This window comes from Saccopteryx leptura, chromosome 6, assembly GCF_036850995.1.
Source record: "Saccopteryx leptura isolate mSacLep1 chromosome 6, mSacLep1_pri_phased_curated, whole genome shotgun sequence".
NCBI lineage: Eukaryota > Metazoa > Chordata > Mammalia > Chiroptera > Emballonuridae > Saccopteryx > Saccopteryx leptura.
Window position 1 is genome coordinate 54,694,571 of NC_089508.1, and position 23,189 is coordinate 54,717,759.

The 23,189-nt window shown below is 40.5% G+C and overlaps 2 protein-coding genes across 5 annotated transcripts in view; one reads left to right on the forward strand and one right to left on the reverse strand.

Moving 5' to 3' along the window:
- The window catches only part of CSNK1G1 (casein kinase 1 gamma 1), a 505,634-nt gene that overhangs the window by 222,326 nt on the left and 260,119 nt on the right, over positions 1 to 23,189 (forward strand). The window lies entirely within an intron of this gene.
- Positions 1 to 23,189, reverse strand: part of TRIP4 (thyroid hormone receptor interactor 4) — an 86,464-nt gene that overhangs the window by 48,877 nt on the left and 14,398 nt on the right. For all 3 annotated transcript variants that reach the window (XM_066344157.1, XM_066344159.1, XM_066344158.1), the window contains 4 exons: positions 16,586 to 16,798; positions 14,040 to 14,118; positions 6,903 to 7,032; positions 3,570 to 3,785 (listed from right to left, as the gene is read on the reverse strand). In XM_066344157.1, the coding sequence (XP_066200254.1) occupies positions 3,570 to 3,785; positions 6,903 to 7,032; positions 14,040 to 14,118; positions 16,586 to 16,798 (638 nt within the window). The remainder of the gene's footprint in view (positions 1 to 3,569; positions 3,786 to 6,902; positions 7,033 to 14,039; positions 14,119 to 16,585; positions 16,799 to 23,189) is intronic.

The following is a 23,189-nucleotide window of genomic DNA, read 5'->3' on the forward strand; positions in this document are numbered from 1 at the left end:
AAGATTAAATTTTTTTTTCCAAGGAATTTGTCCACTTCACCTAGGTTGTCTAATTTTTGGCATACAATTCTTCATAGTATTTTCTTACAATCCTTTGTATTTCTGCTGTGTCCATTGTTACTTCTCCATCCTCATTTCTAATTTTATTTGAGTCCTTTCTCTTTTTATCTTGGTGAGTCTGGCTAAGGGTTCATAGATCTTGTTTATTTTTTCAAAGAATCAGCTCTTGGTTTCATTGATCCTCTATTGTTTTTTTAGCCCCTATGTCATTTATTTCTGCTCTTATCTTTATTATTTCCTTCCTTCTACTTCCTCTAGGCCAGGGGTCCCCAAACTACGGCCCACGGGCCGCATGCGGCCCCCTGAGGCCATTTATCCAGCCCTGCTGCACTTCCAGAAGGGGTACCTCTTTTATTGGTGGTCAGTGAGAGGAGCATAGTTCCCACTTGAAATACTGGTCAGTTTGTTGATTTAAATTTATTTGTTCTTTATTTTAAATATTGTATTTGTTCCTGTTTTGTTTTTTTACTTTAAAATAAGATATGTTCATAGTGCACCCTCCGTGCCTCAGTGCTCCCTACTAGGCTCGGTGTGGCTTCTTCTTTGCTCCTTAGTTTTTTAGACCTGTTCTTTTAATCCAAAGTTGATTTTTCACACTGATTGTTCCTAAATTAATTTGTAATCCAGTTTGGTGGTGTGAGCTGGGAGTCTGTGCGTCTGCCTACTCTGCTGTCATCTTGGTTCTCCCTAGAGCAGTGTTTTTCGATCACTGGTCCATGGACTGGCCCACCAGAAATTTTGTGCTGGTCCGCAAAAGAGTTAAGTACCCTGATGTTGTTTGACGATTACAGACCCAATGATGTTGATCGAATTCACTTATGCTCAGGGTGATTTCTGCCTTAATGGTTTCCAAAATAATTCTCTTATTTTCACCAATCCTCAAGTGTCAAAAGGTTAAAAAAAACAACACTGGTTTAGAGGACATGATTCCTGCCTTCAAGAAGCTTTGATTCTAAGTGGTAGGTTTAAGACAGCTAAAAAGATGATGAACATGACAGGATATTATTAATACTATTAGGCACCACCTATCTGGCAGTTTTCATTCTATCATCACATTTGCTGTACTAAGTAGGTTCAAGAGAGAGGCAGATATTTGAGAGGCATAGATTGAGGGAGGGATTTCCAAATCAAAGGAAAAGCAAACACAAGGGCATGAAGCTTTAAAAAAAAAAAAAAGAAAGAGTATGAGAATTTGAAGGAAGAGAAAGTCTAAAATGGCGGTGGGGAAGGAAAATCTGAAGGAAGGAAATAGATGTAAGACATAGTACAGTGGTAGGTATGTCCAAAAGTCCATAATGTATAAAAGAAATAATACAAAAAGCTAACCAATACATTTTCAGAATGTTCAGATTTACTAGTATACAACCAAAGCATAGAAACATAAATAAAAATTATGATAAAATATCATTTTCCATGTGTTACAATGGGAAATATTTTTAAAAACTATTGAGAAGGAAATAAAGAAACTAGCATTTGAAAACTGGTGTATAGCTGATAAGCTAAAAAGTATGCACAATTTAAATTTTGAGATACTGCCCAATTTCAGTCCTAAAAAAAGGCTGTACCCTTTTGTTTTTTTTTATTAGCTCTATAGTGATTGTTCTTGTAAAAGCAATCCATTTTTATTATGCATAAACTGGAAAATACAAATTAATCAAAACAAAATTAAAAATTCCTAAACCCATCATCCAAAAATAATTTTATTTTTTATTTATATCTTTATTTTTTATTATATCTTTTATATATATACAGAAGAGGTGAGAACAAATTAATTACGTTGGAGCTAGTGGTAGAATTTCTTGTAGGAAGAGAATGACCTTTGTTTAGGAAAATTCTATGATGGATTTTCCAGGTACGAAAGAGAAAAGCCAAAAATTAAACCTTGTAGAAAACACTACTCTGTTCACTAATATCCAGTTGTGTGTGTGTGTGTGAGAGAGAGAGAGAGAGAGAGAGAGAGAGATACGTATCATTTTCAAAACAGAAAACAGAGCAAGATTTCTATGTGTTTTCTTTTCAGTACTGTGCTGGAGCCAATATGCGTATCTATTCTCAACTCTAAGTTACCATAATGGCAATTTTATTCAACAGACTATTTTTTAGAGCAGTTTTAAGTTCACGGTACAACTGAATGTGAAGTTGAGATTTCTCATATACTCCCTGTTCCCTCACATGCAGAGCTTCCCCCATTATCAAACATTCCTTATTAGAGCGGTACATTTGTAACAACTAATTAACTTATAGTGACACATCATTATGACACAAAATCCATAGTATACATTAGAGTTCACTCTTGGTGTTAAGGCTGTACCATTTTTATTTATTTATTTGTTTTACTGCAGGGGGGCTCCCTATGTGATTTTAAACACACATCCATATATACTTAGTGCAGAATTGGGGACAGGCCCTCTGCTGTGTAGTTCACACTAGTCATTGTTCATGTTCACATGAACACATGGGACAGAACTCATAGTCTAGTCTTGCTTGTGCTAGTTTACCTCCTAAAAAGGCATCCAATTGTAGGATATATGATTATCACCAAGCTATATACCTTAAAGAAGCTGTACCATTTTAACACTCCCATCCACAGTAAAAGAGCATACTCATTTTTCTACACTCACAGATTATGCAATATTATATATATATATATATTTTATTGCAGCCAATTTAATGATAAACTGTTTAAAAGTCTGCACTTCTTTGATAACTAGTTGAGCATTTTTCAAATGTTTAATAATTACTTGTATTTCCTCATCTGTAAATTGTCTATTTTTAGCCTTTGTCCACTTTTCTACTGGATTTCTTTTGTCTTTTTCTTTTAATTTGCAGAAAGTGTTTATGTTTTTATATAGTATGAATATTACTCTTTAACTGTTAAAAATGTTAAAATTATTTCCTCTCAATATAGTAATTTTTTACTTTATTGTATGTCTTTTTTACTTCTGTGATTTATATCCTGCTTAGAAAGAGATTTATCACACCAAGACTATTCTCTTATATTTCTATATTTCTTTCACTTCTTTTAAACGGAACTCTTTAATCAAGTTTATTATCATAGTTTGATTTAAGGTAGAGAGCTACTGTAGTTTTTTTAAGCTATTGGTCAATTGTCCCATCATATATTTAATCTTTTTCTTACTGTTTAGAAATATTACCTCATCAATGACAAAATTTACACACATATAGACACATACTCATGCACACATACATAAACAATGCAGACACACAGAGGTCTCTTTCTGGATTCTGTTATGTTTCATTGATCTATTTCTATGCCCAAACTGTACCTCATTGTGTTAAAAAGTTTTTTATAAAACTACACTAATTACCCAGTAGAACCAGTTCCCTTCCCTGTTGATTTAAAAAATATTCTTCACTACTCTTATGTTTCTATTCCAAATGAATATATATTTTTTAATCAACAAAAATAACAGATCTATTAGAGGGGGCAAATCTTTATACTCAAATCACCCTCTTCTTTCGGACCCTTTCTGCTGCTACCCACTTACTTGCTATGATACTCAGCTAGTGGATCTTCATCTTCCACGATCTTCCTTCCTGCAAAGTCAATGGTGATCTTCTTAGAGAGCCGAGAAGCATGTCGAAATTCTCTCAGTTCCTCCTCTCGCTTCTGCAGAGTTTCCCGCTCAATTTTGGACAACCACTGGTTAGAATCACTGGCAAAGTAATCTGATTCATCATCAATTACCTGGGTCCTTCGAATGCTAAGAAAAGAAAAAAAGAGCCTGACCTGTGGTGGCGCAGTGGATAAAGCGTCGACCTGGAAATGCTGAGGTCGCCGGTTCGAAACCCTGGGCTTGCCTGGTCAAGGCACATATGGGAGTTGATGCTTCCAGCTCCTCCCCACCTTCTCTCTCTCTCTCTCTCTCCTCTCTCTCTCCCTCTCTGTCTCTCTCTCTCCCTTTCTCCTCTCTAAAAAAATGAATTAAAAAAAAAATTAAAAAAAAAATAAAATAAAAACTCTTTAAAAAAAAGAAAAAGAAAAAAAGAACGTGTAACGAGATCATCTATTGACAAATAGGGTCTTAATTACTGGGAAATTTTTTTTAAAAATTGATTTGAAAGAGAAAGAGAGAGAGAGAGAGAGAGAAAGAGAAAGAAAGAGCGATCTGTTACTGTATGGGCCGTAAATGGAGATCGAACCAGCAACCTTTGCATGTCAGCATGATGCTTTTATCAACCAAGCTATCTAGCCAGGACTCCTGGGAAATTTTCAAGGCAATTCACTCTTAAGCTGACCTAAAGGTTATTATTATCTCAGGTATGGATGCCCAAGAATGTTATAAAACCAGGTCAAGCTCTGCCTAGTTCCCATCTTCTACATATATCTTATCCCCACTGCAGGCTTGGCTCAGCTTCTAAAACTAATCTCATCCTCAGGCAGGAAAAGACAGCACCATAACCACTGTCCTTCTAGCTTTACTCCTGCGCTATTCTTTTTTTTTTTTTTTTTTGTATATTTCTGAAGCTGGAAATGGGGAGAGACAGTCAGACAGACTCCTGCATGTGCCCGACCGGGATCCATCCGGCACGCCCACCAGGGGCAATGCTCTGCCCCTCCAGGGCGTCACTCTGCCACGACCAGAGCCACTCTAGTGCCTGGGGCAGAGGCCAAGTAGCCATCCCCAGCGCCCAGGCCATCTTTGCTCCAATGGAGCCTTGGCTGTGGGAGGGGAAGAGAGAGACAGAGAGGAAGGGAGGGGGGGTGGAGAAGCAAATGGGCGCTTCTCCTGTGTGCCCTGGCCGGGAATCGAACCTGGGTCCCCCGCATGCCAGGCCGACGCTCTACCGCTGAGCCAACCGGCCAGGGCTCCTGTGCTATTCTTAATCGTCTGAAAACTGGGCTTATGCCTGCATTGCTGCATCTGAGTTCATATCTTGGCAGCTTACTTAATATTGTAGTCTCTCAAAAATTGGGACCCAGTCTATTCTTATTAGGCCCAATTGCTATCCTTTCCCTTAGAAACTAATGTTCTAATCTGGACTCTCAGTCCTATGGCTTACTATCAGGGCACTCCACTACTCTACTACTATATGTCAGTCACTTTCCCCCAAATCTCCAGTCCCTCACTAATACACTGGCCAAATTCTGTGATATGATAATCAGGCCTATTTCTAAGATTATACCAATGAAGAAAATGTGAACTAGAAGAAATCTTGATCCACCCTCTTATTCTACAGATAATAAACCCAGGGCTCACAGAAGTTAAGTGACTACTCTAAAGTCACAAATCAACTGGATTTGTGCGTAACTACAAATGTGTAATATACATGGGCATAGGGAAACACTAAAATCATACTCATATATTGATTTCAATTATTCAGGACTCAGCTTTAAAGTAGAGAGAGTGGGATGTTTAAGAGGACTCAGAAGAAAACTAGTCATATATGTGAACCTAAATAATGAAAGTGGTGGCCCTGGCCAGGTAGTTCAGTCGATAGAGCATAGTCCCAGAGCGCCATGGTTGCAGGATTGATCCTCAGTCAGGGCACATACAAGAAGCAACTAGTGAGGGCACAACTAAGTAGAATAACAAGTTGATGCTTCTCTCACTCCCTCTCTTTTCCCCTCAAATCAATGAAAAAAATTTTTTGTAAATAATGAAAAAGTAGTGCCTTTGAACACAACAGCAAAAGGGCAACATTAATAGGGACACTTTTCCAGTTTTTATTTATTAAGAAATGTATTCCATGTCTAATTCTAGTTCTAATGTTAAGTTTTACTGAGTAGGGCTACAGATGATATTTAAAGTATTAAAAGTAAATAAGGCCTGGCCAGTGGTGGTTCAGTGGATGAAGTGTCAATGAGGAACACTGAGGTTGCAGGTTTGAAACCCAGGGCTTGCCTGGATAAGGCGCATATGACAACCAATCAATGAAAAACTAATGTAAATCAGCTATGAGTTAATACTTCTCTGTCACCTCCTACCCTCGTATCCTCTTTCTGTAAAAGCAATAAATAAAATCTTAAAAGAAAGAGTAAATATGGAGTTATAAATCTTCTGATGGGCTTACTTAAAAAAGTCTTCAAAATTTTATCTCATATATTCATAGCAAACAGTTTGGTAGTAGTAGGTATGTCTAACCAAAGGATGTGAGGGATACACTACCAGATCAGTTGCAGTAAGTAAGTAAAAGATTTGGGATCTCTCTAAGAAGCCTCACATTCTCACAAGCCATTTGAGAAGTGAGAATTTAAGTTCTATTTAAATAATTGTTTGGTTTTTGTTTTTGTTTTTACCATTAACTGGTTTTCAATATATGTATTTGGTCCAAAAGAAGAAAAAAATGAGAGAAATAAAAAATAGAACAAATTCTGTCTTCCAAAGAAAAGATAGTATAGGAGTGTAAAAGCCAAATTAGGTACATTTTAATATACTGATCATTGACTCAGAAAACATTGTCAAAGGGAAGGAGAAGGGTAAATCATGCCTTCCCATGATATGACATTATCTACACACTCAAAGAGGCAACTTCTCATAGATTCTCCAGAGTGCAGCACAACAATTTGCCATGGTAATAAGCACTCTAATGTATATGATGACTAAATAGATGCAAATGAAACAAGTAGGGAAAGTCTGTCAACCCCAATCAACTTTCGGGGGATATACTACCATGCGCCAAAAATCAACAAATGTTTCAGTATAGGAGTCTCTTGGTGGGAGCCTATCTCATTCAAACATAGATTCAAAAACAAGATGTAGGCCTCCTATGTTATTTTCCTATAAACTTTTCCATATTCCACCACTAAGAATGTTTTAATGGGGAGAATCTGGGGACTAATTTACTTCTTAGCATTTGGTATTTTAACCACATCATACCTAGTTCTGTCAAATTCTAACAGTTTGTCTTTATGCTTGATAGCCTTTTCTAGACCAGACTTAAATCGCAATTCTTGATGAGGAAGAAGGTCCTTGGTAGAGATGTCCACCTTTCCAGAATTTTCTGTCCCTGAAATTCAATAAGGAAATCAAATGGTGTCAGCCTATAATTCAAATTAGTTGTATCACTGTGCAGCAAAAAATGAAATATAAGAGAATCCGGTTCTGCCCAATAATTAACAATCTTCATTTCAACAGAAAGCTAACAATTGCCAAGACAGTGCTTGATGCTATAATCAGTTCTAAATAAACATTAAGCTCTATTTCCTCCCTTATGGAAATTTGGATCACCAAGAGTATCAAACTGCTTAACAACACAATGTAAAATGCCTTATAAATTAAAAACTTTATCGAGTAGGACTGAATTATCACCTGTAAACACACTTTGCATAACAAAACTACAAAATAAATAATGGGGGAAAAAGAAATTGCAAAAAGGAGATAGAAATAATGAAAACTTATTATATGCTAAGGCACTCAATATATATATTATATACTGCTTCAAAAAGTTCATATGAAGCAATAAAATATCCCCTAATTTTTCTGAGCAGTATATTATTTAATCCTCACAATAATCTTGTTAGAAAGGTGGTATTATTTTTTTTTACAATAAGAAACTAAAGTTCAAAAACGATAAACTGAGTACACTCAGAAATCAGAAAGTAGAAGCAAGCCTGACCAGGTGGTGGCACAGTGGATAGAGCATCGGCCTGGGATGCAGAGGACTCAAGTTCAAAACCCCAAGGTTGCCGACTTAAGCGCGGGCTCATCTGGTTTGAGCACAGCCTCACCAGCTTGAGTGCAAGGTCACTGGCTTGAGCCAGTGGGATCACAGACATGACCCCCTGGTCTCTGGCTTGAGCCCCCTGGTGGCTGGCTTGAACAAGGGGTCAAAGGCTCAGCTGGAGCCCTGCCTCCTGTCAAGGCACAAATATTAGAAAGCAATGAATAACTAAGATGCTGCAATGAAAAGCTGATGCTTCTTATCTCTCCCTTCCTGTTTGTCTTTCCCTGTCTGTCCCGCCCCCACTAAAAAAAATATATATATTTTTAAAAAGATAGAAACAAAATGTAAATTTAAGTCTAAGTCTACAGCCCATATTCATTCCTCAGCCTGTGTTATCTCCTTCGTGACAGCATACTATAAATCCATGTGTCCCGGAAAAGCCATCATAACCCAACCAACCAATATCTACATTAAAAAAACAAAGTATTTTCATAAGTGGAAAGTAATGAATACATTTTTTCCTTTTAAAGATGTCCTTAACTCTTTTTATCATTAGTTTTTCAACTATTAAAGACTTAGGAAAGAATTGCAAAAAAAGCAGTTTCTGAATAATTTTCATTCAGCTTCTCTTAATGTTAGTATCTTATCTTATATAACCCTGGTACAATTATCAAAAGAAATTAACATTAGTACACCACCATTAACTAAATTATAGACTTTATTTGGATTTCAACAGTTTTTGCAATTCAGGATCCTACTAACAATTCAGGATTGTTAGTTTCATGTCTTAGTCCTCTCCAATCTGTGACAATTTATGTCTTTCCTTGTCTTTCATGACCTTGCAAATCTATTCTTAAATGTTCATCCAACAATTTTAGCATACATCGGTGGGTCTTAACTGTAGCAATTACTACTGGTATCATAATGGTAATTTACTATTGCCCTTATTCCTTCACTTTAATTTTTTAAATCATTTTTTTTATTTTTCAATGACAGTTGACATACATTATTATAATAGTTTCAGGTATACACCCCAGTGATTACACATTACATAACTAAGTGATTATCCTAAGTTATTAGAATATTATTGATTATATCGACTGTTGTACTTTACATCCCCATTTCTATACTGTAGTAACTCCCAATTTGAACTGCTTAATCCCTTCACCTTTTCTACCCAATTCTCCCAAACCCTCCTTCCCATCCAGCAACTGTCAAAATGTTCTCTGTATCCATGAGTGTTTCTGTTCTGTTTGTTTATATTCAATTGTTGATATATATATTATTGTCACTTTATTGTTCATCTATTTTATCGTTTTTTCCCTTCTTCTTAAAGGAGATCCTTTACCATTTCATATAATAATGGTTTGGTGGTAATGAACCCTTTTATCTTTTTCTTATCTGGGAGTTCTTTATCTGTCCTTTGATTCTAAATATACTGTTCAAAACATTTAGGGGATATTTTATTGCTTCATATCCTTAATTCTTTTGAGCAGTATAAAATCTTTGCTGGGTAGAGTAATCTTGGTTGTGTCCTTGCTTTTCATCACATTGATTATTTCTTGCCAATCCTTCTGGCCTCCAAAGTTTTTGTTGAGAAACCAGCGGTCTTATGAGAGCTCCCTTGTAGGTAATTAACGGCTTTTCTCTTCCTGCTTTTAAAGTTCTCTTAAAAAAAAAAAAAAAAAAGAAGCGGTAGAGCATCGGCCTAGTGTGCGGAGGACCCGGGTTCGATTCCCGGCCAGGGCACACAGGAGAAGCGCCCATTTGCTTCTCCACCCCTCCGCCGCACTTTCCTCTCTGTCTCTCTCTTCCCTTCCCGCAGCCAAGGCTCCATTGGAGCAAAGATGGCCCGGGCGCTGGGGATAGCTCTGTGGCCTCTGCCTCAGGCGCTAGAGTGGCTCTGGTCGCAACATGGCGACACCCAGGATGGGCAGAGCATCGCCCCCTGGTGGGCAGAGCTTCGCCCCTGGTGGGCGTGCCAGGTGGATCCGTCGGGCGCATGCGGGAGTCTGTCTGACTGTCTCTCCCTGTTTCCGGCTTCAGAAAAATGAAGAAAAAAAAAAGAAAGAAAAGAAAGAAAGAAAGCTTTTATTTATTGATTTTAGAGAGAGAAGAAAGAAAGGAAGGGCAGAAGAGAAGGGGGAAGGGGAGGGGGGAGGAGAGATGGGAAGGGGGAAGGGAACAAGAAAAGGGGGAAGGGGAGAGGGGAAGGGAAAAAGGGATAGAGGAAGGGGGAAGGGAAGAGAGGAAGGGGGAAGAGAAGAGAGGAAGAGGGAAGGGGAGAGAGAAAGGGGAAAGGAGAAAGGGAGTGAGGGAAGGGACAGGAGGAGGGGAGAGGGAGAGAGAATGGGTAAAAGGGGAGAGAAAGGAAAGAGAGAGGGGAAAGGGAGGGAAGAGGGGAAGATTGGGAGGGGGATGGGAGAGGGGAGGATGGGGAGAGCAGGACCGTGAAGAGGGGGCAGGGGGCATGAGGTGGGGAAGAAGGTAAGAGGGAGGGGTGGAGGAGAGAGGGGGAGGGAAAGAGGGAGAAGGGGAGTGGGAAAGACAAAGAGGGGAAGAAAAAGAGGGAAGGGGGAAGGGAGAAGGGAAGAGGGGGGGAAAGGGAGAAGGGGAAAGGGAAAGGAGTGGTGGAGGGGAAGGGGAGGAGGGAAAGGGGAGAGGGCATGAAGGAGAAGTGGAGAGGGAGAGAGGGGGAATGGGACTCACTTCCACCCATTCATTCATTCATTGGTTGACTCCTGCATGTGCCCTGACCAAGAATCCAACCTGCAACCCTGGCACATTGGGACAATGCTCCATCCAACTGAGCTACCTGGCCACAGCAAGATTCTCTGTCTTTAACCTTTGACATTTTAATTGTGATGTGTCTTGGGGTGAGCCTCTTTGGGTTCATCTTCTTTGGAATTCTCTGTGCTTCCTGGACTTATATGTCTATTTCCCTGACCCAGTGTGAGAAATTTTCTGTCACTATGTTTTCAAACAGGTTTTCTATTTCCTGCTCTGTCTTCTCCTTTTGGCACCCCCATGATGCGAATGTTGGTACACTTGAAGCTGTACCAGAGGCAACTATCCTCAATTTTGTGGTTTCTTTATTTTTATTTATTCATTTTTAGAGAGGAGAGAGAGGGAGAGAGAGAGACAGAGAGGGAGAGAGAGGAGAGAGACAGAGAGAGAAGGGGGGGAGGAGCAGGAAGCATCAACTCCCATATGTGCCTTGTCCAGGCAAGCCCATGGTTTTGAACCGGCGACCTCAGCATTTCCAGGTCGACGCTTTATCCACTGCGCCACCACAGGTCAGGCAATTTTGTGGTTTCTTTATCCTTTTTGCTGTTCTGATTAGGTATTTTTTGCTTCCTTATATTCCAAATCATTCATTTAATTCTTTTTTATTATTATTATTATTTTAGAGAGGAGAGAGAGAGAGAGAGAGAGAAGGGAGACAGAAGGAAGGAGGAGCAGGAAGCATCAACTCCCATATATGCCTTGACCAGACAAGCCTAGGGTTTCAAACCAGCAACCTCAGCGTTCCAGGTCAATGCTTTATCCATTGCACCACCACAGGTCGCTCATTTGATTTTTTTTTTTTTTTTATTGATTTTTAGAGAGAGAGGAGAGAGAGAGAGAGAGAGAGAGAGAGAGAGAGAGAGAAGGGGGAGGAGCAGGAAGCATCAACTCCCATATGTGCCTTGACCAGGAAAGCCCAAGGTTTCGAACCGGCAACCTCAGTGTTCCAGGTCAACACTTTATCCCACTGTGCCACCACAGGTCAGGCGCTCATTTGATTCTTGGCTTCATTTATTCTACTGTTGGGTCCCTGTAAATTCTTCTTCATTTAAATTAGTGTAAACTTCATTTCTGATTGGTCCTTTTTTGTGCTATTGAAATTCACTAAGTTCATTGAGCATTCTTTTTGTGTGCGTGTGTGTGTCAGAAACAGAGAGAGAGGGACAGAGAGAAGGACAGATAGGGACAGACAGAAAGGAAGGGAGAGAGATGAGCAGCATCAGTTCTTCATTGCAGCACCTTAGTTGTTCATTGATTGCTTTTCCATATGTGCCTTGACCGTGGGGCTACAGCAGACTGAGTGACCCCTTGCTCAAGCCAGAGACCTTGGGCTCAAGCTGGTGACCTTGGAGTTTTAAACCTGGGTCCTCCACATCCCAGTCTGACACTCTATCCACTGCGTCACCACCTGGTCAGGCTCATTGAGCAAACTCTGCATCTAAGAGTTTGCTACTCTCCATTTTGTTTAGTTGTTTTTTTCTAGAGTTTTGTTCTGTTCTTTCATTTAAGACATGTTTCTTTGTCCCCTCCCTATGTTTGTTTTTATGTTATTAGATGGAGCTGCTATGTGTCCCAGGCTTGGTAGAGTGGCCTAATATAGTAGGTGTTTTGTAGGGTCCAGTGGCACAAACTCTCCAATCATTCAATCTAGACACTCAAGGCTCTGGTGGACAGCAGGGCTCCGTGCCTGCTGAGTCCTCCCCTTGAGTGTGTCACTTGAGGTGTTCAGGTGGTGGTGCTTTGACATGGTCTGAAGCTGTCCACTGGGTGTATTAACTTTGGAGCCTCTCAGGAGGTGCAAGCCAAGATCAGCTGCTGCCTGCATTCTGCTTGAGGCCATGTGGCATTAGCTACAAAGTGCTCTGGAGATGGCTGCTGCTAGTGCTGGGCTTGGGGCCACTTAACAAAAGAGGTAGAAGCATGCCTAAGCCCAGATGCTCCTTGTTTGAGAGATTTCAGGAAAATCTGAAGGATGAGCCAAAACAGACCGTTTGTCTGGAGAAGCTACTGGAAACTCTTTGGTGGGTCCAAAAGTTGTATGAGAAAGGACCTCAGGGAATCACATGAGCAGGGAAAACAGTGTGAGCCAGGCTGATGGAGTCTCAAACATGGCACCTGCCTGCCAGCTCTTTGAGGGAGGGCTCATCAAAGGAACAATGGCCTCTGGCAGCACTTGTCTAGCAGAAAGCTGCCCTCCCAGCTCTCATCCTGATGCTGGATAATTCAGTTCCTCTATGTTTGACTCTGGTGCCTTTCAACCTGCTGTCCCAGTGCTGGAGCTCAGAGGAAATGAGTCCGAGAAGTTCTGTGCATGGGCACTTGAAGTAGAACTGCCTGGAACTCCAGCAACCCTCCATTTTCCTCAGCCTCAATCTCCACCAGAAGTTATAGGGACTTTTCTGCCCAGCACTAGAATCCTGGGCTGGGGTTGGGTCTGGTATGGGGTTGGAATTCCTCACTGCTCAAGGGGACCTCTGCAGCCAAGATATCCCTCCTAATTTTTATCCACCACATGTGGGTGTGGGACCAGTCCATTCCATGTCTCTATTCCTGCTACCAGTCTTGATGTGGCTTCTTCTTTAATTCCCTAATTGTAGAACTTCCATTCATCCAGATTTCAGGCAATTCTAAATGATGGTTGTTCTGTAGTCTAGTTGTAATTTCGATGGGGTGGTGGTACGAGGTGAGCACCATGTTTACCTAAACCAGTGGTAGTCAACCTGGGCCCTACCGCCCGCTAGTGGGCGTTCCAGCTTTCATGGTGGGTGGTAGTGGAGAAACCAAAGTATAAATAAAAAGATAGATTTAACTATAGTAAATTGTTTTATAAAGATTTATTCTGCCAAACAGCGAAAATACGACATAAAGTACTTGGTAAGTAATTATTATTATTATTATGTGCTTTAACTTGCTGTAATTCTGCTTTATAAATTTTATAAAGTAAAGTTACTTCCCTACTTTATAAATCACCATTACTGTGGAACCGGTGGGCAGTTAGAAAATTTTACTACTAACAGAGATACAAAAGTGGGCGGTAGGTATAAAAAGGTTGACTACCCCTGACCTAAACTGTCATTTTGACTTGAAGACTCATTTCATTTTATAAATTAGAATCCTCTATAAGAAAGAGCTGTCCTTTCCCCCTCATTTAGTTAATTCAGGATACTAATTTTACTAAATGGGTTATTATATATTACTATTATTTGGTTTTATTTTTTGTTCAATGTTATGTGGTTTACATAACAATTTTTAAAAAATAATAATAAATGCTTAGCCCTGGCTGGATGGCTCGGTTGGTTAGAGCATCATTCCAAAGCCCAGAGGTTGCCCGTTCAATCTCCAGTCAGGGCACATACAGGAACAGATCGATGTTCCTGTCTTACATTCTCTCCCCATTCCTTTCTCTCTAAAGTCAATAAAAATAAATTTTTAAAAAATGATTATAGAATTAATGAGTGAATAAACTACATGGTGCAAACCAGGATATGAGAAAGAGAAACTGACATAAATACAACAAAATGCACCCACCACCACAGTAATCCAGTCAGAAGATTGCTGCCTACCTGACATTAGCTTCTTGAGCAATTTCTGGCTCTTGTTTGAGTCACGCTGTAAAATATCCTGTTCTTCACGAGTACATACCTATAAGGTAATAAAAGTCACATGATCTAAGTTATGTAAGTTGTTTGCTTGATATACCTACAAGGTAACATTAAATTATACATAAGCTATGTCAAAAAAATTGAGACTGTTACTGATTTTTATCCAGACAAGCATACCAAAAAATATACATTCAAATGAGTTTTACCCTATTCTTTCCATTTCTCCCTTCTTACAAAAACTCACTTCACTGAAAGTGACCCTGAAAGAATGATAGTTGGGGGTGAAAAAAAACAACCTGACCCTGGCCAGGTTGCTCAGTGGATAAAGCATTGACCCAGCATGCTGGAGCTTGCGGGTTTAACCCCCGGTCAGGGCCATACAAGAAGCAGTTAATGAGTATACAACTAAATGGAACTAAGTGAAAAAATGAGTTGATACTTCTCTCTTTCTCCCCCTTCCCTCTTCTCTCTATCCCTCTCTTTCTCTTTCTCTGTTTCAAATCAATGGAAAAATGAATTTTAAAAAAGTCGCCTGACCAGGCAGTGGCGCAGTGGATAGAGCGTCGGACTGGGATGCGGAAGGACCCAGGTTCGAAACCCCGGGGTTGCCAGCTTGAGCGTAGGCTCATCTGGCTTGAGCAAAAAGCTCACTAGCTTGGACCCAAGGTCACTGGCTCGAGCAGGGGGTTGCTTAGTCTGCTGAAGGCCCGCGGTCATGGCACATATGAGAAAGCAATCAATGAACAACTAAGGTGTCGCAACGAAAAACTGATGATTGATGCTTCTCATCTCTCTCCGTTCCTGTCTGTCTGTCCCTATCTATCCCTCTATCTGACTCTCTCTCTGTCCCTGTAAAAAAAATAAATTAAAAAAAATTCTTAAAAAAAAAAGTCAAACCTATTTTCAAAGGACAAAGATTATCCATCATTGAGAATATTAGAAAATAAATTCAATACTTTCTTTTAAAGCCTTCTAGTTCTAATCATGAAATTCAAATATTACAGAAGTTATAGATATTATTAAAAAGTAGAAAAATAAATTACAGAACCACCAATAAAATCTAGACTAACTTTCATACTATATATATGTTTTCTTTGCCTTTGAACATTGTAAGACAATAAATATATTAAGAAAAAAAAGTTCTGCTTATTATAAAATCACTGCAATTATAAGAAGGCAGGCAAAGCAAGGGTTACTTAAAAACAGATTCACACCCTGGCCGGTTGGCTCAGTGGTAGAGCGTCGGCCTAGCGTGCGGAGGACCCGGGTTCGATTCCCGGCCAGGGCACACAAGAGAAGCGCCCATTTGCTTCTCCACCCCTCCCCCTCTCCTTCCTCTCTGTCTCTCTCTTCGCCTCCCGCAGCCGAGGCTCCATTGGAGCAAAGATGGCCCGGGCGCTGGGGATGGCTCTGTGGCCTCTGCCTCAGGCGCTAGAGTGGCTCTGGTCGCAACATGGCGACGCCCAGGATGGGCAGAGCATTGCCCCCTGGTGGGCAGAGTGTCGCCCCATGGTGGGCGTGCCGGGTGGATCCCGATCAGGCGCATGCGGGAGTCTGTCTGACTGTTTCTCCCTGTTTCCAGCTTCAGAAAAATGAAAAAAAATAAAATAAAATAAAAATTAAAAAAAAAAAAGATTCACATTAAGCTTATAAAATTGAAAGGCTTCAAGGCCATGCTGATTTACATTACTGTTTCTTGAACCATTAGAGCTCCAAGGGATCTAACAGAAAACTGTACTGCCTCACAGTTGCCTTGGTGGCACACAGAGTTCCTGCCAGCAGCAGTAGGCTATTTCTCTAGAGAAAACCCCAGATGGGGAAACCATTTACTGCCATTTTCTGAACATTTCTGATGGTAGACATTATAGGGTATTTTTCAGGTCATCCATATTATATCAGCTTGTTCTCTGAGTATACTGAAAAATTAAGGGCTCTACACAAAGCAATTAAAAAGAAGGTAAAATAAAACAATATAAAATAGATGCCTTCACAAACACCAAATACCACTGCTTCAGCCAGCCAGTTCAAATGGCACAGTAAGATTTCTAGAAACTCACAAGGGTGTCTGTAAGAGAGTTATTACTGCTACACTCTTGAGGTCATTCTCTCAGACAACACAGAGGTATACAGAGGAGGTGTCCTTGAAACAAAAGCTTTAATGACCAGAGGATTATGTCAGTGGTTCTGTTCCCTTGGGGATATGAACCACATCAGAAGACTGACAAAACATGTTGATATTTTAGGGCCTAAAGTTTTCTTGAATTGAACTTAATCTGACAGAAGACTAGGGTCTGCCAACGATGTATATTCTCAATACCCTCCTCACTTAACAGGCCTTGTTATTAGGATACAATATTGAGGTTTTAACTAAAAAATTCCTGCTACTGCAGTTTACTGGACATCGTAGGGAAGAAATTTACTATGAAAAAGAGAGCATACTAGAAATGTGACTGCCCCTATTTCTTCAACCAAAGCATCGTAAAATAAAATTAAAATGAAACAATTACCAGAGTACCACAGAATAAGCAAGGGCCAGAACCCTCCTGTTCACAGACTATACGCCCACAGACCAGACAGTTATTGATCAGCTTGTGCTTCTGGCCCAGGCAATCACAAGGGTGGCGACCTGGGATCAGGACTGCAAGCTTGTCTTGTCCCTCTTTTGTGTATAAACTGACAAACTTCGTCTTCTTTTTTAAGGAGTTGCTGTTCTCTTGTGCCTAATTGTACAAAAATATCAGAAATAACATCAAATAATTAATTACATTGAAAATAGTTAAGGAGAGAAAAACTTCAGTTTTGTTCAATAACAACTGAACACTACCCAGGAGCAAGGAAAAAAGGGAGTAAGAGAAATACAAATTAGTCATAATCAGGAGTCTAAGGAAAGATTATGCTCTAGAAAAGCTAGCTAATATACCTTGCCTTTTCAGCCCTCTATTAAAGCTGATGGGAAGTAGATGTAGCAGTAAAAACTGATTATATGACATAGTTAAGCATAGCTAAAGTGAAGATCATAACAAAAATGTGCCTAAAAGCAGATGTTATTCACAGATTTGTTAATATGAATAAAATAAGAAAAATCAGTAAAAATAGACTTAGTAAGAAGATGCCAGATAACACAATAGAATACTGGGCAAAACACCTAAATAGGAATATCATACAAGAAGATATCCAAATGGCCAACAGTCACATGAAACGGTGCTTAACTTCATGAGTCATCAAGATAATGCAAAATAAAACCATTGTGCATACAACTACATACCAACCAAAATGGTTAAATTGAAAAAGTCAGAAAATACAGAGTTGGCAAGAGCCAAATACAGAGCAATTAGAGCTCTCATACACTGATGGAATATAAATTAGTATCTACTAAAGCTGAACATATGCATTATCCTGTCACCCAGCAATTCAACTCTTGAATATATACTCAACAGAAATGTGTAAATATGTCACTAAAGATATGCAAAAAAATGTTCATTGTAGGATTGGAATTGGAAATTACCCAAATGTTGAACAGTGGATTGGTATATTCACTTAGCAGAATCCTGTGTAGCAAGAAGTTTAAAAAGTATAAGCTATACAAAACAATATGGATGATTCCCATAAAGCACATAATTTGAAAGGAGCCAAAACCAAAAAAGTAAATATTAATTAGCTCCGTTTATATAAAGTTCATAAGCAGGCAAAACTAATCCATGCTGTTGGAAGTCAAGAAGGTATTTCCCTTGGGACTGTCATTTGGGGGCACACTAGGGGTCTTCTAGAGGAATGGGAATGTTTTGTTTCTGACTATACAGATATGGGTCAGTTTGCGAAAATTCATCTATTTAATTCTGTGTGATAAAAATAAATTTAAAGAGAAAACTATATTCATAAGCCTCTGTCTTTTGTTGGGGGGGTATTTTTCTGAAGTGAGAAGTGGGGAGGCAGAGAGACAGACTACAGCATATGCCCCACCAGGATCATCCTGACATGCCCACTAGGGGTCGATGCTCTGCCCATCTAGGGCGTTGCTCTGTTGCAACTGGAGCCATTCTAGCAGCTGTGGGGAAGGCCACGGAAGCCATCCTCAGCCCCTGGGCCAACTTTGCTCCAAAGGAGCCTTGGCTGCAAGAGAGGAAGAGAGAGACAGAGAGAAAAGGGAGGGGGAAGGGTGGAGAACCAGATGGGCGTTTCTCCTGTGTGCCCTGGCCAGAATCAGACCCAGGACTTCCACATGCTGGGCCGACACTCTACCACTGAGCCAACTGGCCAGGGCCCATAGCCTCTGTCTTAATCCATTCAGGCTGTTATAACAAAATACCCTAGACTGGGTAGCTTATAAACAATAGAAATTTATTTCTTACAGGGATGGAAGCTGGAAGCCTAAGATCAGGGTGTCTGCGTGGTTGGATGAGGATCTTCTTACAGGTTACAGAAATGACATCAAGGTCATTGTGTCCTTGTGTGGTGAAAGAGAACTCTGTAGGGTCCCTCTTATAAGAGCCTTAATTCCTTTCAAGAGAGTTCCAACCTCATGACCTAAGAACTACCCAAAGGCCCCACCTCCTAATATTATCACATTGGGCATTAGCTTCAACATATGAATTTTGCAGGGGGGGGTGATACAAACATGTAAACCATGGCAGTCTCTGACACATATAGTGTATAGATACCTCTCCTATGTTGTGGTCTTACTTCCCTTTAAATTGAAAGTTTCTGGTCCTGGCTGGGTTGCTCAGTTGGTTAGAGCGTTGGTTAGACATGCCAAAGTTGCAGGTTCAATCCTGATTAGGGCACATACAATAATCAACCAATGATGGCATGAATAAGTATTGTAGAACAACAAATTGATGTTTCTTTCTCTTTCTTTTTTTTTTAATTTTTTTTATTTTATTTATTCATTTTTAGAGAGGAGAGAGAGAGGGAGAGAGAGGAGAGAGAGACAGAGAGAGAAGGGGGAGGAGCTGGAAGCATCAACTCCCATATGTGCCTTGACCAGGCAAGCCCAGGGTTTCGAACCAGTGACCTCAGCATTTCCAGGTCGACGCTTTATCCACTGCGCCACCACAGGTCAGGCCTCTTTCTCTTTCTGTCTCTCTCCTTTTCTCTCTCTAAAACTCAATAAATTAAGATAAATAAATAAACAGAGTTTTTCAATTATTTCTAGAGACTGAAGTTTCACAGTGGAAAAATCTCAAAAACTTCTAGCAGCTGGGAAAAAACTATAAGGAAGAGAACAATTCTTTGGTAAGTATAGAGAGATGTGACATGTCCTAATGTCCAAAGTCAAAATTTAAGATATAGAGACAATATTAAATAAGTCAACATAGATAAAACTTAAAATATAAGAGTTTTGTAAAAATTTTATCTAATTTAGTAGGTTGCACTTTTTCAAACTAGTCAATTATAGCTTTGGCTCAAAGGGGTGGTGGTGGAGGTTAGTGCAGCGGATACAGCATCAACCTGGGATGCTGAGGACCCAGGTTAAAAACCAGGGTTGCCAGCTTGAGTGAGGGGTTGCTGGCTGAGCATGGGGATCACAGACATGACCCTAAGGTCGCTGGCTTGAGCAAGGGGTCACTGGCTCAGCTGGAGCCCCCCAGTCAAGGCACATATGAGAAAGCAATCAATGAACAACTAAGGAGCCACAACGAAGACTTGATGCTTCTCATCTCTCTCCCTTCCTGTCTGTCTGTCCTTATCTATCCCTCTCTCTGTCTCTGTCAAAAAAAAAAATTCTTATCATCCCACTGCTTAAAATAATCACTGGCTTCCAACTGTGTGTAGAATAAAATCTAGGTTATTTTCTAATGACCTAAAAGCCTTACATATGACTTCTAGGTACTCTCCAACTTCAGCTACACATCACTTTTCCGGCTCACTATGCTCCTGGCACACAGGACTTCCAATACTTCCCAGAACACTTCTCTCCGTCTCCCCTTTGCTCTTGTTACTCCTCTGACTGCATCGTTCCTAGCCCACCTCCTTAAATACTGGTCCCTTTTCATATTCAGGTCTTTGCTATAATTTCAGTCCTTCAGAGAGGCTTTACCTGAATACCCTAGCTAAACTGACATCTGTCTTATCAATTACTGCCTATCATACTGTTCTTTTTCTTTCATGGAAGTGTTTCACAATCTATTAATTACTTGAAAATTCTTTTCTTTGTCTTTTCCACTTTTCCTCTGAATCACTAAAATGTAAACTCTAGCCTGACCAGGAGGTGGCGCAGTGGATAGAGCTTCGGACTGGGATGCAGAAGATCCAGGTCCGAGACCCCGAGCTCACCAGCTTGAGCCCAAGGTCACTGGCTCGAGCAAGAGTTTCTCGGTCTGCTGAAGGCCCGCAGTCAAGGCACGTATGAGAAAGCAATCAATGAACAACTAAGGTGTCGCAATGCACAACGAGAAAACTAATGATTGATGCTTCTCATCTCTCCGTTCCTGTCTGTCCCTGTCTATCCCTCTCTCTGACTGTCTCTGTAAAAAAAAAAAAAAAGTAAACTCTAGGAAAGCAAGAAAACCTAGTATGTCTTATTTATTGCTATATTTCTAATGCCTAAATCAGCTGACATACAGCACACATGCCATAAAAATTTCTGAGTAACTACTTGACCAGGCAAAGCACAGTGGATAGAGGGTCAATCTGGGACTGAGACTCAGGTTTGAAACCCTGAGGTTGACAGCGTGAGAGTGGACTCAACTAGCTTAAGTGCAAGGTTGTTGGTTTGAGAGGGAAATCATAGACATGACCCCATGGTTGCTGGCTTGAGCCCAAAGGTCGCTGGCTTAAAGCCCAAGGTCACTGGCTTGAGCCCAAAGATGCTGGCTTGAGCAAGGGATCACACTGGCTTGGCTTGAGCACACCCCCCCACATCAAAGCATGTATAAGTAATCAATGAACAATTAAAGCACTGCAACAAGTTGATGCTTTTCATCTCTCTTCCTTCCTATCTGTCTGTCCCTGTCTCCCTCTCTTAAAAAAAATTTTTTTTGAATAACCAAATGAATTGCTGTGGAAGCTGAAGATACATTTACCTATAGGTCCATTTATAGGTATAGTTTGATAATCATTACTCATGCCTCCAGATCTGTGATTGCCTGCTAGCCAAAATATATTTGTAACCCCCAAATCAGTACTCCAGGGGCTTTCACAATCATTCGTGGACACACACAGAGTGGCAATAAATTTGAGTCACCAAATGCACATATTTCCAGCTAAGGTCAAGGAAGGAAATGACTTGCTTTCTTGTTTCAGCTCTTGTACAGTAAACAAGTATCTTTTTTAGTCTATTTAGTACCACTTTTTTGCATTTTTCTGCTTTTTGTTGGTGATCTCACCATTTAAAATGGCCCCCATGCATAGTGCTGAAGTGCTGTTTAGTGTTCCCAAGCATAAGAAGGCTGTACCTTACATACCAAACAGGTGTCTTATAAGTAACCTTTTTTTTCAAATTATAAGAGAACGTTTATTTATTTTTATTGATTTTGAGAGAGAGAAAAGGAGGGAGAGAGAGGAAGGGAAGGAAAGAGAAAGAGAGAGAGGACAGTGAGAAGCATCACTTGTCGTTGCATCACTTTAGTTGTTCACTGATTGCTTCTTTTATGTGCCTTGATGTGGTGGTGGGGGGTAAAGGCTCAAGCCAAGCCAGTGATCCCTTGCTCAAGCCAGCATCCTTGGGCTCAAGCCACTGACCTTGGACTTCAAGCCAGCAACCTTCGGTTCATGTCGATGATCCCGGGCTCAAGCTGGTGAACCCATGCTCAAGCCAGCAATCTCAGGGTTTTGAACCTGGGACCTCAGCCTTCCAAGTTGATACTCTATCCACTATACCACCACTGGTCAGGTGAAAAAGTTTATTTAGAAAGTTACAGAGGTAGAAGAAATGAGTGATAGAAGAAATGGCTCAGGAAACAAGTCCCAGCAAAAGAAGGGCCCTTGGGGCTTAGGGGAGAAAGGGGAAGAGAGGAGGGGCAAAGAGGAAAAGAGGGGAAAAGAGGTTTGGGGGTAGAGATAAGCTTTCTTCAGGCATGAGTTATAATGCTGTTGGCTATGAGTCAACATTAATTAATCAACAACATATATTAAATAAAGTGTCTTTAAACCGGAACACACATAAAATAAGGTTATGTATTGACTGGATGATGAAACTGTTGTGACCAGAGGCTCCCAGGAATCTAAGCCTATATTTCCCCTAGGAAGTTCAGTATTCACTAATCTGGTATACACTACAGCTTTAATGAGAAATTACTGCATAGGGGATAAACTATTTTCTCAAACTTATTTTCCAAGTTTGCTTAATGAATACAAAACACTTAAGGACAAAGCACAGACTCAGAAACAGGTTGTTGAAAGACAAACTGCTCTGAAAACATTAAGAAATATAAAATTAAGTATTAAATCATCATTTATTTGAAGATTTTCCCTACCTAAGTCTAGAAACTTGAGAGTGATGCCCCAGCTCTGCCCAGATAGCTCAGTTCATTAGAGCATCTTCCCAATACATCAAGGTCGCAGGTTTGATCCCGTCAAGGCACATAAAAGAATCAACTAATGAACGCATAAATAAGCAGAACAACAAATCAATGTTTCTCTTTCTCCTTTCCTCGCTAAAATAAATTTTAAAATAAGAGAGAGAGAATGACCCTCCCCCCCCAGTTTACTTTACCTTATGAAACCTACTTAATAGCAAGCAAGCATCAAGGCATCTTGATCCATTATAGGCCATTAATATAAATAGGTAAATTCTTTATCAAACTATGATTGGCATTAACTGCACTAAAAATGTACTTTATAGGCCCTGGCCGGTTGGCTCAGTGGTAGAGCGTCAGCCTGGTGTGCAGGAGTCCTGGGTTCGATTCCCGGCCAGGGCACACAGGAGAGGCACCCATCTGCTTCTCCACCCCTCCCTCTCTCCTTCCTCTCTGTCTCTCTCTTCCCCTCCCGCAGCCGAGGCTCCACTGGAGCAAAGATGGCCTGGGTGCTGAGGATGGCTCTGTGGCCTCTGCCTCAGGCGCTAGAGTGGCTCTGGATGCAACAGAGCGACGCCCCGGATGGGCAGAGCATCGCCCCCTGGTGGGCATGCCGGGTGGATCCCGGTCGGGCGCATGCGGAGTCTGTCTGACT